General features: G+C 43.8%; 1 protein-coding gene across 14 annotated transcripts in view; it reads right to left on the bottom strand.

Moving 5' to 3' along the window:
* The window catches only part of FNIP1 (folliculin interacting protein 1), a 73460-nt gene that overhangs the window by 31032 nt on the left and 27874 nt on the right, over positions 1-14554 (bottom strand). For 11 of the 14 annotated variants that reach the window (XR_011143996.1, XR_011143995.1, XM_068960007.1 and 8 more), the window contains exon 2: positions 8858-8984. The exons of 2 other annotated variants lie outside the window; for them this stretch is intronic. Coding sequence is in view for 7 of the 12 variants with exons in the window: in XM_068960007.1 (XP_068816108.1) it covers positions 8858-8984 (127 nt within the window). In the remaining 5 variants the exon portion in view is untranslated. Of the gene's footprint in view, positions 1-4093; positions 4233-8857; positions 8985-14554 lie in introns of those variants that run through there. One more of the 14 variants, XM_068960016.1, reaches the window with a different exon arrangement.

Raw genomic sequence — 14554 nt, 5'->3', positions numbered from 1 at the left:
AGAATTCAGAAGAGACTTACGTTATGGGGATAAGTGGAGAGAAAAGTCATTATTTTCATAGATCTCCTCCTAGCTGTGCCTAAATCCCCGTGTCTTTTAAAAGAGTGGCACAGGGGTGACGTTTCCTATTTCATTTTCAGTATGAGTGCATCAGGAGACCGAACGTGGACAAAGCTGAAAGCCACAGTAAGTGGTAGGGAGAAGCAAGAAAAGTTTCACAAAAGGGTGGGAGGAAAGAAGGTCCAAGCAGGAAAGGCCCATTCCTGATACAAGATTCAGGCAAAGAGTGGCAAAGAAGGGAGTTAAAAGAAAACAAGGCTCCGATGGGGAACGGGAACGGAAATGCAGGATCATCCGGATCTTTGTAGGGATACCACGGTACACACGACATTCCCAATTACTGGCACTGGAGATGCTTCACCACTGTTTTGTTCAGTATTTAAGAGAATTTGTGATTTCACCTGTGAATCCCAGCATCCCAAGGAAAACCAGCACACGTTTATTAATGCCATTAACATTGTTAACATGAGGCAATCCTCTCCATCTAAAGAGCTCAAAGTACTCTTCATATACTCACCGAACTTCAGAACGCTTGCATAAGGTTGAAGTTATTCACATTTGCTAGTGGACAGCATTAAGAGACAGAAATATGTCTACATTGCTCAAAGTCACATACTAACTATGCCCTAAGACTTTCTCAAGTAACGTTTCCTATACAATCATCTAACCAGCAAGAGCAAGCTGGAAGCAAAGAGTGCTGGGAGCAAGGTCCAGGGGATGCACAGAAATACAAAGGCGCTATATGTCCTAGCTTCACCTCTGAACTCGCAGGTTGACATCACAAGCTCCCTCTTCACTCCAAAACGTAAGTGTGGCTCAATTTTTAATTGCTATGAAAAAAAGGAAAAGGTAGAACAGGGAAAGTATGGAATACCCCATGCATCTCACAAGGGCATTAACTTCATGACTGCTCCACCGAGTCAGCAGCAATTGTATATATGGCAGAATGAGAAAAAATCCCTACCCCAAACCACTCAGCCAAGGCACCTCAGCACCTGATGGAAATCTTCCTGCTTTCTGTATTATCAACCTTGCTTTTCTGAGAAAAGACGACAGCCCTCACTGCCCTGCAGGGCTGGCAGATTTTGCCGAGGAAGAAGATGGGAATCCCATGCCTCTGTCTTTGGCTGCGCTGGTTACATTTTATTTGTGGAATACCTTGGATACCAGGTGGCTTTTATTTGGCTCTAACTGTGGGTGAGACCTAGGCAAAACAGCAGAAAACGTCAGGGACTATCTAGCTCTGTAGGGCAGTTTGCACTGCTGCTCCAGTTACAGAGCTGCTGCCACAGAAAGCCTTCAGGAAAAATGTGCAGACAAATCAGTAATTCTGCGGCAGAGGGGAAAGGAAACATGCACCAGCCTCCGCGTCCCGTGCTTTACCTACGTCTACACCCTTCCACGGCGCTACCCTCCCAGCATGACAAACCGGGAGGACGCTGAACTCCTGCAATATGCAGATTTGTTAATGGCTAATATCCGTGGCTTGAGCACAGTACACAATGGCTGGAACATGTGAATGATAATCATATGACTTTAGTAGGAACTCGTGAACTAGAATTGCATTTTATCTCTGACACAAACAACAATGTCCTAGGCTAGGCAAGCATCATGTGATAAAACCACATAAAATCCACAGGGTTACAGAAGCTTTTGCAGGCGAACCGCATTTCAGCTTGCATTTTCCATCAGATGTTGCAAGTTCCCTTAAAAAGATACTAGTTTAATTAAGCTTCCTTGAGATTGTGAGGCCAGTAAATGTATTTCTACAGATGAAAAATTTTTTTCTTATGCACTAAGGAGGCTAAGTTTGCAAATTACTGACTTTTTGGTAATTTCTTGTCATTAGCACTGCATTTTTCTTCATAGCAGCTTACCTCAGATCCAGTGGGGAACAAGACAGCTTGAAGTAACAGCTGTCTTATTTGAAAACTAGAGAGAAATGGTTGTTAGGTTTTTGCAGGGGAATCCAAAGAACCAAGACTCCTGTGAGGAGCCTCAAAAGGAGGTCAAGTATTCAGGATCTTTCCAATACTACCTGTTAGAACCTTGCAAATGGTCAATCGTTCCTAAAATGCAGGACACTGGAAAATTTTGGTGTTTGCTCTTTTAGAAACTTCATGTGCACTTAAGAATAATAACCTGTTGGGCTATTAGATGGAGTATCTGCAATGCCCCTTTCTCTACAATTACTGAGTCCAAACCTCAATATAATTTTAGATGCAGCAAATCTCAAGACACTATGCAACAAAGGAGCGAGATGACTCGTATTCCAGTATACTATTCCAAACATATTCAAGCCAGATTTCCAAAAATAGAAAGGTAACCAAATTATTTAAAAATTGTGCACGGAGCAGATTCAGAACTGCAGTAAACTCAGTTGCAATAAATCTGGGCGAAGCACTGCTGGTGAACCCCCTGAAAGGCACACTTTTGTGAGCCAGGGGAACGTGTGCCGGCGGGAAGCCGTGGGCAGCTGCCGGCCGTGGTGGCTATGCTGGTGACCCCACTGTGGTCGGGGTCTTTGTGCTTTCTCTGCCAGCTCTGCAGACACTGCTGTAGCTCCGGAAACTGACAGCCACAGTTCTTACATTAGAGGTCACCATTTGCTGGAAATCTTGGCGACCTATGAAGTAGCACTGAAGACAATTTATAGTAAAGCATTTTTATAGAAAGATCGGCTGCTAAGGAGCTTTCCTCTGAGGCTCCGCTGCAGGAATCTCTTTTCTCCCCCTCTTGCCATCAGCAAAGGCCTTCCAGCTCTTCGCCACACTAACCCTTTGCCACAAGGGCTGTAAACGCTTCGTCAGGGGAAGGAACAGGCACAGCACTGAGCATGGGAGCTTGGAGGAGGAGGAGGAGGAACGTCTGCTGGGCAAGTTGTGCTTTGGGGACAGGCAGAGTCTCCTAGATGGCTGAGCGTAGCCTGCTGCGTTGAACTAAATCCAGACTGTGTGCACGCGTGTTAGGGGCTGTGGTGACAGCAGGAGAGACAACTGTCATCATATGCTTTACCCTTTTTTACCTCTCTGCAACAGCAGGTGCTCAAATACCACTGTGGTGGCAGTGATAGAGAAACCTATATACCAAAATAAAGCTGCCATTCTCCAAGAGCTCTGTATCTCATTTCTGAAACAGGCTAGTCAGCAAGGGGGACCTCACAAAGCTGAAAAATTGCTCCAGAATAGATAAATTAACTCCTGTGCTTTATAAATATGATGTTGGCCTGAATGTGTAATTAAATACACACCTGCCTAGGACACGAGAATGACTTGACCTGGCATTCCTCCCTCCCCCTCAAATGTCACAAAAAAATCCAGCTATCTTTTAAACAGATAGCCATCACAAGCACTACATTTTCACTTTGTTTCCCAAGTTGTCAAGTTCCTCTGTTATTCATAGGTCAGTGAAAGAAGTAGAGACAACCCCTCGCTGTTCTTCCATTGCTGTCCAGAGAGAATAAGCGGAGCTGACAAGGTGGGACTCCATCTCTGTGCTGCTCACCCTTGGCATCTTTATCCATCTCCTTAGCCTGGCTCTCTGGAAACCTGTCCACCAAGAAGCAGATAGAGACCAGTCTCCATCTCACACAAGTCACCTAAAGGCAAAAGGCTCACTATCCCATTACTAATCCCTCAAGCAATTTACTGCTCAATATTTACCCAGTGCTGAAGTACCTTCCAGAACATGGCTAATCCTGGCTTGTTTAAAACAGCATGCCATTTTTCTGCCTTCGGATAAATGAGACATTTTGAGTAAAAGAAGTTGCCACAATAGGAGATAGAATATCATATGACCTTGCAGCTAAATTATCCCAAATTAAAGACAACGAGGTTATGTTGCAAAAATGAACTTCTTGCTCCCCAAATCCAAGTCCACTCTCTTTTTAAAATTGCATCCCTCAGGCTCAAGCTCTGCACCTCGACATCTCAAATTCCTTGGCTGGGCTATTGAAATTTTTTCTTATCTGTCTACCTCCCTCCCTTTCTCTTTCATTTCTTCCAAAGAACTGCTTCTGAAAATCCTTCTCTACCTTATGGAAACAAGCCGCTTCCCTCTTTCGATCCCTTGGCTTTTCCCATTCACAGTGGGCACCACTCAAGCTCCCGGTCCCAGTTCAGCACTGGGCACTATTCGGCTCTTGCTTCCTTCCTACTCTTCCTCTTTTTTCTGCTCCCTCTACGCTCCTCCTTCCCCCCCGGACTCCACACCTTCCTCTCAGCTGACCTTCAGACTTAGTAAATCTTTCAGCTTCTTACATGTCAATCAGCACCTCTCTTCAGTCAAATCCCTATGGGTAAGCACTCTCTTGTCGTAAATCACCAGCAGACAACACAGAAAGGAAACAAGTAGCTAAACTGGACAGCTGGAAGAAAAAAAAAAAAAAAAGCCAAAACCCAAACTCATTCAGTCCGCTCAGAGGAAAGCACTGACACAAGCTTCCCCTTGCAGCTTCTTCTTTGGTTTACTCCTCACTTCTCTCTTGCGGCACCGTTTCTGCGGCATCCTTACCCGACTCGATTGCCAGCCCCTTGAGGTAAATGCCTCCATTTCAACTGCTCTTTGCACACTGACATTTATGGCTACATACTTCGTGTGCCGCACAGCGGCAGCAGCAGGAGCAGGGTAACGTACCACACCATCTTTGCATGAGGCTAGCGTGAACGCAGCGTCAAGGTTGACAAGTCAAGCACTCAGCCTAAGCGTCAGGAAACGCAGGCTGAAAGCTCAGCATTGGCTGGGCCACCTGGTGTCTGCACCTTAAAAAGGAAAAGGAGTTGCTTGTCATGCTTGATGGGAAATTCAAAGCAGGTCCAGTAGCGCAGATCTTGAAGGAGTACCTGAGTTCACATACATCTCTGGGCTTGAGCACTCGCCTGCCCAGGTAGGTCTGCTCTGGGCCTCGCACAGTCACAAGGAAACAGGCCGTGGGGGGAGCCGATGGAACTAGCGGGTACGTGTGAGCAGAAGCAGGTGGGGAGATGTTATAGGAAGAAGATCAGACAGCTATAGAAATGAGTCTACCCGCACAAATCAGTCATAGGTCATGATACCATCACCTGCAAATCCAGTAACACAGTGCCATCAGAAACTAGACACTTATTTGTTTGAGGTACAAACTGAAGTCATTCTCTAGAGGAGACTGTGGATCAGACCCACCAGCTTGCCAGCAAAAGTACTTCAAGATCCAAGTAACGGAGAAAATCCAAGGGAGGCAGATGTTTGGGTGTGGACCAAGGCTGTTTGGTGAAGGCGTTAGCAATGCTCACTTCTCGTATCACATGCTGCCCTCACACACTCACTATGCAAATGCCTGTTCTGATACATTTGCTCATGATCTCAAGTCACAGTGCTGAGAAGAGCAGCCGCTTTCTTCTGGGATGCCTTGGCAAACCGCAGATAGGAGAGCCGTCCCACGTCCCAGGGGTTGTGAGGCAGGGGCAGCAGTCCGTAGACCTTGTGTCAGATACCTGCTCACAGAGCTTGGCAAAGCAATGGCCGCCGCTGAAAACCGGGGGAAGAACCTCTTGTGCTTAGCACCAAAAAAGGTATAGGGAGCCTCTGCCGCGTGCCACATGCCGAGCGCCCAGGCGGCCTAACGCGGCTCAGTGGAAACGCCTGGCGCAGCGCTTGGCTGACCTTCTCGGTGCCTGCAGCCTCCAGGTCACCAGGCTGCTTCTCAGCTCCACTCACGGGTTTAACTCTATCCGGACACGGGGAAAACATCACTTCCCCTGTGAAATGAAGGGCAGAGCACAGGCACCTATTGTATTAGGACCCCCAAAAGAAGGGAACATGCACAATGAGCCAATTGGGAAGCAGGCTTACTGTTCATTTTTCCCTCCAGTTCTGAAATCCTGAAAAGCCAAGAATTGTTATTGTGGCTATGTGGATTTTGGAATTACAGTTCCAGCAAAGTTACAATCTCTATAATGAAAGAGTTACTTATTTAAATATAGATTTAATACAAAATATTTACATATTCCCTTTCCACAGCTTTTGTTGCAATTAAAATATTTTAATGGAGATACTGGAAACCTCTCAGCTGCTGTCTGTCTGTCTGTGCAATACACCCTCCCAAAACTCTTGTTTACCTAATATTTAACTTTATTGAAGGCACGAAGAGGTCGATTTAATAAGCAATGAAATCACAAAATCCTCATTTCTGTTGTATTCTCACATCCTTCAAAAATAACGTACACCCAGTAACGAGCCTACCTAAGTGAACGCTACAAATCTCAGGACAAGCTCTGCATTTTTCACCCATTAAAGAAGCTGAACCTGCTGTTTTAAATCTTGAAACACGTCTGTGGAAAAGTGTCCTCTGGTGCTCCTTAAATTTTGTAAGTTACAGAATTGAAATGACTGAGTCATATTCAGCCTTGGTCCACTGCACCAAACTCTTGACATATACTGAGATTACAGATGCACAGAACAGAGCAAAGCGTATCTCACGCTGCTTCAGGCATACGACTCTTAAATTGTAGTTGCTTTCAGTGACACTATTTCATTACCCTTCTCGGAAGCAACAGAAAATAGGAAACAAAGAGCTCTTGCACAGTTAGCAATATCAAAAAAAAATGGCACTTTACAGATTCCCTGCATTAAACTGATTAGACTGCAATCAGAACAGCCCGGCCACTGCTTGGCGCTTTTGCAGATATCCCCCTTGGAGTATTTGTAAATCCAAAGGTATAAATCACATTAGGAAACTTGGGGGGGGGGGGGGGGGGGAGAGATGCAGAAAGCATTGGCTTTTGTGAGGCTCTTAACAGATCCCCTTTCACAAGGGAGAGAGCCCAGCCCACACACATGTCTTGCTGCAAAAGGGCAAGAGTGCCTTGGAATGTGCTTAGAGCCAAGATCTGGCTTTGTATAGGCAGGGTGTGTCTTTGTTAATGAAAATCTTGATAAAGAGCAAGAAAAATAAACAATGCAATTCCTTGAAAATGGCCAGTATGTACTGCTAACTGTACAAGCCTGTACTAAGCTTACAGCAAGCTCAGCCGAGGACTCCTGTGCACGTTTTTACCTGCATAATGCTTCTGCTTTTGCAAAGTTTTGCTTTATGAGGAAAGTTTTGCCTGAGATGACGTTATCTGAGTGCTGCAGAAGGTGGATATCATGGCAAGAAAGTATTTCAATATAATCCTTTTCAAAGTCTGATAATATGACAAAAAATGAAATATATCAAGTTACCAGAGACTAGTACTGAGCATTTCGACTAGTCTGGGGCCAGTCTTCCTCCATCAGCCTCACAGACTCATCTCGTAGGGACAGCAGCGAATACAGCTGACTATTCCCCCTCACTCCCTTTTCCCTTTAGTGAAGAAAAATAAAGAAAAGATTCATATGAAACCATATTAGATTCATTATCAGCCTGCTGCTAGTGAGCTGCCACAGTCAACTACCTTTCTGAAATAAACCCAAGCAGTCAAGTCTGAAAATTCACTGTGCAAGTACAGAGCTATCTTACAGAAGTTTTAGATCTTCAAGAAATCAATAGAAATATGGCAAGAGGATTCATACCGTACAAAGTCTTCGCTATTAATAAATAATAGTAATAAGCAAGGCCAATAACTCATACCAATAAACTTGTCAAAGATCTTGTGTCTTTAAAAACCTCCGTTTTCCTGGCAAGAACACCTAGAATAGGCACTTAGACATTAATAAAGCCATGCTAGTAAGTTAAATTTAAAAAGGAAGATGCATTTTGTTCAACCTCCCAAATTTTCAAAAAGAACAAGAAAAATGGGATCTCGATTTGTGTCTATAAACGTGCTCAAGCTACGGAAAATCCTAGAAGTCAGTTCCCGCGACACACAGATTGACTCCCAGAGGATAAGGTATATAGAAGGAGGAAGCACTGAGGATCAGGATGAGAAGCACCAGGCTGGCAGCCTTCAGCAACAGGCTGCAGAGCTTTTAATGTTGGATGAAGAATCTTCTGGCTGTACTCCAATAGTCAACATGAAAATCAGGGCTTGGGGGTAAAACATTATTTTATGTACTCCTACTTGTAGAACTTCATGAGGTCCTATGGGAAAAAGCAACTGTGATCATAAGTTTCAGTTTACACAGTGCTTTCTGCTTGTGGAGCTTAAAACGCCTTGCAAATGTTTTTAGAGATGGTGAAAAGGAAGTTCAAAGCAGTTAAATAAGGTGTCCAAGCTCAAAGAACCACTTATAATAGTACTGTGGCTAGAAATGAGATCTTCCGGCCAGAGCCCCTACACAGAAATATCCTCATCTGACTGCATCCATTGCAGTTTCAATTAATAGATTACCAAACAGACCGTGCCAAACAGAAAGCCCAAAAGAAAAGTTTTCAAGTAACTTTGTGTCAAAGACCCGTCAGCAAAGCATAGAACCAACAGCTGGTAAAAGCTGACCAAGCAGGACAAGGTAGGACACAGGACTGGGAGGACTTTCCGACTCAGAAAGCAGACCCCGCTGCGGTAAGCGGCTGTGCCGCAAACCCCTGTCGATAAACACTAACTTCTGCGCTGCCTCAGCCTCCCAGCACTGCCTGCTGCAGCCGCAGAAGGAATCCCTCTCTTTCAAAGGGCAGAAGGTAGAAGAGCCCAGGAATAAACAGATCGCCACAATATACAAAGCTGCTAGGATGAAATCACTGAAGCTTGGATAATTTGCAATTTAATATGCATTTATATTTAGCCCTGAATATAATCAAAGTTTAAATGTTAATATGAATAAAACAGAGCATTTGTGACTTATCAACTGTCATTTTCAAAAACATATAGAACATAGCCATGTAAATTATTAAAACACTCACCGACACCGAAACATCCTCTATTTTTCTTTTAGCATTGGAATCAAATAAGACATTCCGCCCTCTTCTTTCACAGTCCTGATACACAATCAGTCGGATCTGACTTGGGTCAAACTCCGGCAAAGGCCAGCTTTAATGAAAAAAAAAAAAAAAAAAAAAGACCAGAAGTATTAATTACAACAATTCTTTATTACACTGCTCTCTCTACACTATCTGTATATCCAACTTTATTTAAACATAACATCTAGCAAATGCAATGTCATTTCATTAGACCCTTTGATCCTGTAGCTGGAATTTTTTTTATTTTTTAAACCACACTGCTTGGTGCCGCTCCACCGCAGTCATTCAACAACGATGTGTTTAGCATTACCAGCTCTTGTGGTCTGTCTTGTGATATTGAATGATTTCTTCAAGTTCCAGCTTCTTGGAATCAAGAGTCACAGAAGAACTCAGCTTTTGTGTTTAAAGACAAAGAAAAGGTCTCTTGTCATGGCAAGGACTAGCTTGAAAGCATTCACAGCTCAAAAGCAAAAGGAGAAGCCAACTTTTTTTTTTTTTTTTAAATAATAAATTTTTACACTTGGAGTCACAGTTTTTAAACCTCTGGGTTGACAATGCACCATCAGCACCGAACCCCACAGATGAAAAAACGTACAATACCTCTTCTACCCTTTTTCAGGTATCCAAAACACTGCAGTAACTTACATTTATAGAACTAACTGCAGTATTATGCACTTCAACATTTATTCTAATATATACGCCATGATATTGGGGGAACAGAGAGTCACATGTAGCTCAATCCTGACTACAAATGTTGTAATTACTATATTCAGACACAAGAATAATCTCCACTTTGGCCACCGTGATGCAAGGCCGTGTTCCTGCATGGGTCAGCAGAACGCATGTAAGAACACGTGTGGCGGGCCTCTTCTACCACATCTACTCCCAAACTGCTCTTGCAGCCAGTAACGTGGAAAGAAGCTTTCACAAGCCTCAGCCCTCCCTAGTGCCCGCTGACTTCTCTGCAAAGGGAGAACTTGCAGGGCTCAGACTTGCATCAATGCACGTGATTTTATGGTTGCATCAGAGATCTTAAATTTTTAATGCCCGGAACAAAATCCTTTGCCTCCTAAGCAGAACGGGAAAGGACATGTACTATGACACCATAGGATACACTAAAATAAACAACCAGACCAATCCCACATCAGGCAACCCCCCAATATTACCAACCTGCCCAGCAAAGGCCGATAACCAAGAGCTTGGGAATCCAGTTTTACTCACACCTTCTCTGTTCCTGGCAGCTGAGAAACGAAATGCCTGCTCTTTCCATGAAATCAACAGGAATTACCTTTCTGCAAGTTACAAGCTATTTCCTAAATCAAGTGACACTCTATCTACTTCTCCTTGGCCATCAGGAAAGCAGCGTTAGCACGGAACGAACACCAAGAAGCGCAGAACGAGGACCTGGAACTTTCCAGCCTTTAATGACGGATACAGGCTGCCAGCTTTGGAGAAGGAGCTGTATGCATATTTCGTTCAGCAAAAAGACTATCAGAAATCATAATATGGATTAAAGTAATGGATGGATGCCCGGCCCTAAGCGGACAGTCAGGTTTACTCTCCTCTGCCCTTTTAATTCACTGACCAAAAGGCAGCGTCCTTCTCCGTGCCCACACTTGACGTGATCAGTACCCTAACAACGATTCTCACTCTGACAAGTTGTATCCTTGGTCGTAGCAGAGAATTAATTTGATAGCCAAAGCCACCAAAATGTACCAAAAGTTTTTAAGAACATCCAATCCAAATTCACGGGCTTTACAACTCGTATAGTACCAGCAGGGTAAAACTAAGCATCAGTACATACAGTTACTTGATCTCTTGGGAGAGGAAACCCATTTCCTAATCTGCTGAGCCCCACCATTTAGCAACAGAAGAGAAAAACAGAAGCTGCAGAGAAGATACTGTGCAACAAATGTCAAAATCCACTTATTACAAGAAAAAAGCTTGAGCAATTTGAAAGTGAAATAACTCAATGTCTAGATCAGGGAGCAAAGAGCCTTGCAACTTTGCTCTGAGGGCACCTAAAGCCAAGCAGCGTCCCCCGGGAGCCATGTCACATGAAGAGTAGGCTGGGAACCAAGTGAGTTCTATACCAAAAAGAGATGTTTGCCAAAATGAAACACTCAGAGCAGAGTTTACATAGAGCAGGGGCCTCTGCTAACCAGCCCAATCCTGCATTTCAGAAGAGATAAGAAAACAAAATCCATATTGGTTGATGTGTATTTGGAGAGTGTTCTTACCCCGAGAGGCTCCATGGCCCTAGAGATGTGGATGGTTGGCTATGAGGGCCTGACTTCAGCTAGAGATAAGAGGGCAAGTGAGACTGCTGGGTAAACTGGCTTCCAGGAGGAACCACCTCCTTATGTTTTAAGTGAAATCGGTGGAAGTCTGGAAACTCGTTTCGTGAGTTGGGCGGCTGCCGTTCTTATAAACAAACAGCATGTGATAATAACAACGAACTGCTTGCCAAAAAGGTACTATCACTTGCTCCACCCTTGCAATATATTTGAATTTCCTCCACACTCAGACAAAAGCATGCCTTCCATTACCTAGTACTTTTGATATTTGACTTTGAAATTACTGGCAAAGAAGGGCAATAACTGTTCCAGATCTTAAGAAAGTCTACTTATAAAGAGCTCCAAGTGCAGATTACACACTAAGAGGAGAGAAAGCTAAATATAAAACTCCTGCTGTATTCGGCAACATATTTGATCAAGGTAACAAGAGCCTGTTTACTTCTCGGTTTCTTCACATGACATTTTAACTTTCTCTAGACAAGTATTCAGCAGATACTATAAATCATCATTTGTGATCGTTCCAAGTAAGCGTTATCTGCATTACATAATACAGTCCTTAGGCATATTTTAGCCTTGCAAAAATATTCCCTGGGAAGCGTGGGCCGCTTCCCAAACCAGAAGAAACCCTGAGAGAGCTGGGGGAAAGTTCGCTTAGGCAGACAGTAAACAGAGGCAACCTGGCACCTCCAGCGCACCCTGACATGGGCTCATGCAGGAAACAGCACAGAGGAGCTCTGCTTTTGTTCTTAGCAGCTTTCAAGTAGCATTAAGTGTGATATCTAGACAGATTACCCCTAGAAACATATAACATTCCGGTGTGCAATACATGGGGCACATCCTCAAAACAAATAAAACAGGGCAATACTCCAGCGCTGCTCTTCAGCTGGATGAAAAGTGACCTAGATCTTCTGAATATAATTAGTTCTGTTTATAAATGGAAACTAACTTTGACATTTAACTGATGTTTTCTTGAGACTTTTACAGGAAAACTAGGAGATGCAGAATCACATTTTCTAATAACGTTAATGAAAGATGAACCCCCATCTCCCACGCTCTTCTGGAAATGACAGCGCTCTTAATGAGGAGTTTTTTCAGCACGACCTATCTACCGCTGTTTGATCTTTCCTTGGACCTGATATATATATATATAAAAAACCCACCACAATCTTTTCACCTGTGGAAGTGACTGCGACTCTGTCCCAAAGTTAGTACCGTGAGCTCATGCATGGAACAATACAAGAAGTACGAAGAAGTAAATTGTTTCTGAGCAGGACACCAGGCCCATGGAGATCTCTACTGTGCCAACAATAATACATACAGAATGGGATGTTAAGAAATGGGGTGCTCCTAAATCGCTGATGTGTAAATGCTGCGTGGCATTTTTCAGAAGCGAATCATGTAAATCCCAATCTCTTCAAATCTGAAAAATGCAGTGGAAAATAAATTCTCTTTAGTTTTTACCCAGGACAGGCTGGACCCTGGAGCCTAGCAAGGGACAGTGGCGACCTTCTCCCTGTGGGCTTCAAGCTAACAGAGGGAGTTTTGCTGGAAACTGCTGTAATCAAGTCATACACATAGCTAAAATGAACTGTAAAAAATATTTGGAAAAGAACACTCAAATATCAGTCCTATTGGCCATTGACTAAATACGGGAGCAGCCAGGGTAGAAGCAATTTGCAGAATCCAGTCTGGATGGATCACTGGTCAAACGCATTTTCCGTAAGATACAAATATTTGCAAATCTTATTAAGCTGTGGCTTTATGGTCACTTTAATCTGCCATAAATCCATCCCAAGCTTAAAGGGACCTGCCCACCCTCCTCACGTCCGCCAGCGCCGCAGAGCGAGCACCAACGTCCGCGTGGCCGCAGCGCGAGCAGGACCGGGAAGGGGGGACCAGCAGCTAGAAAGCCCCTTGTGCGGCGAGGCGGGCCCTCGGCTAGGCCAGGCCGCTCCGTCTTGCGGCTCAACTGCGCAGATGCTGCTGCAAAAGCACTAAGGGAAAGGAAAGATTGGGCACAGCAAGGCAGACTTGCACAGGACTGACAAAGGAATTATTAGAAACTAGCAATTATGAAATCACGGCCTGAAGAATAATATTTGAAAGCACGTTCACGCTTAGACCTCATTGTTGTTCAGCTCTTATCCCTCTTTCACCTGTTTTGCTCTCCTGCCTTTTCACATTCAGCCAGTATTCACGTTCAGGAGTGCCGATGAGTGCCTCCTGACAGCACTACGAGGAGCAGCATGGCAATCCAGAATGCCAGATTTCCTCCAAGGATGGACTTTGTCATGTGTCTAATTCCTGGCATTTATTACTGCCATGGACATTTCTCAGCAAGAGGCAATCGAATGCTCTTAAACTGCTATCGCTACACCCCTGCAAGTTCTAACAGGTGAAACAACAGACACCCAAATCCTTGTCACCGCTCCACCAATTAAAAGACAAGATTTTTCCTTCATAATTGAAAAAAAGTATATTCCTTCCTTCTTCCTTCCACAACAAAATGAACAGAACTTTTTTTCACTACAGTAAGGGTTTACTTCAACGCTTTTCTTCCCTCTTGGCTAAGATTTTACTTCTAAAACAATTTCATATTAACACAACCTAGATAGAATCCAGCTAATTTTTAATAATTAACACATTTTGGAATTCTAAAACAACAGCAACTGAAGCAAATTAACCAAAATATTAAACAGAAAGGAAGCGTAAAAGAGTTTGCTAAAAAGTAAAAATGCTCAAAACAAGAATATGACTAATCATTGAAAAAGTAACTCGAAACTATCAGTCGAACTATTGTTTTCCTATATCATGTTTCATAGTTATAAAAACTGCCTGGTGATGAATCACTTGGAACTATTTTTAAAAGCATCTACGCAAATGATATTTATAGTTTATGCTAGCTTATCTGTTCTGCATGTTTTTCATGTTAGCACCTTTTTAGAAGGCTGACAGTAACAGCCACCCCGAGCAGACGGCAGGTCTACCTCGCCCCGCACCGCCCTGGCACGGCCCTTCCAAGGGACCGGCTAACTCTGCTCGGCCCAGAAGGAAACATTTCCTTGACTGCCCCTAGGTGAGCATTGGACATGGAGTACAGGGACACGCGCCGGGGGTGCTGGCAAGCCTGGGGATGCTATTCCTCATCTGTTATGGTTAGTGGCGTTATGGGAGTGCTTAGAACCACCCAACTTCCACGTGAATATTTGACAGAAAGACTTGAAGAGGTATCGTAAATGTGAGACCTTTCCAATATGTTCATGGGGATGTTTTATATGCAGATTATTTCCAGGTTCAGACGTATACTCACTTGCACTTTTGTGGCCAACTAGTGTTTAGGATC

Source organism: Struthio camelus, chromosome 13, assembly GCF_040807025.1.
Source record: "Struthio camelus isolate bStrCam1 chromosome 13, bStrCam1.hap1, whole genome shotgun sequence".
NCBI lineage: Eukaryota > Metazoa > Chordata > Aves > Struthioniformes > Struthionidae > Struthio > Struthio camelus.
Note: the sequence above shows the minus strand (reverse complement) of the source record. Positions and strands in the feature narration are given on the sequence as shown.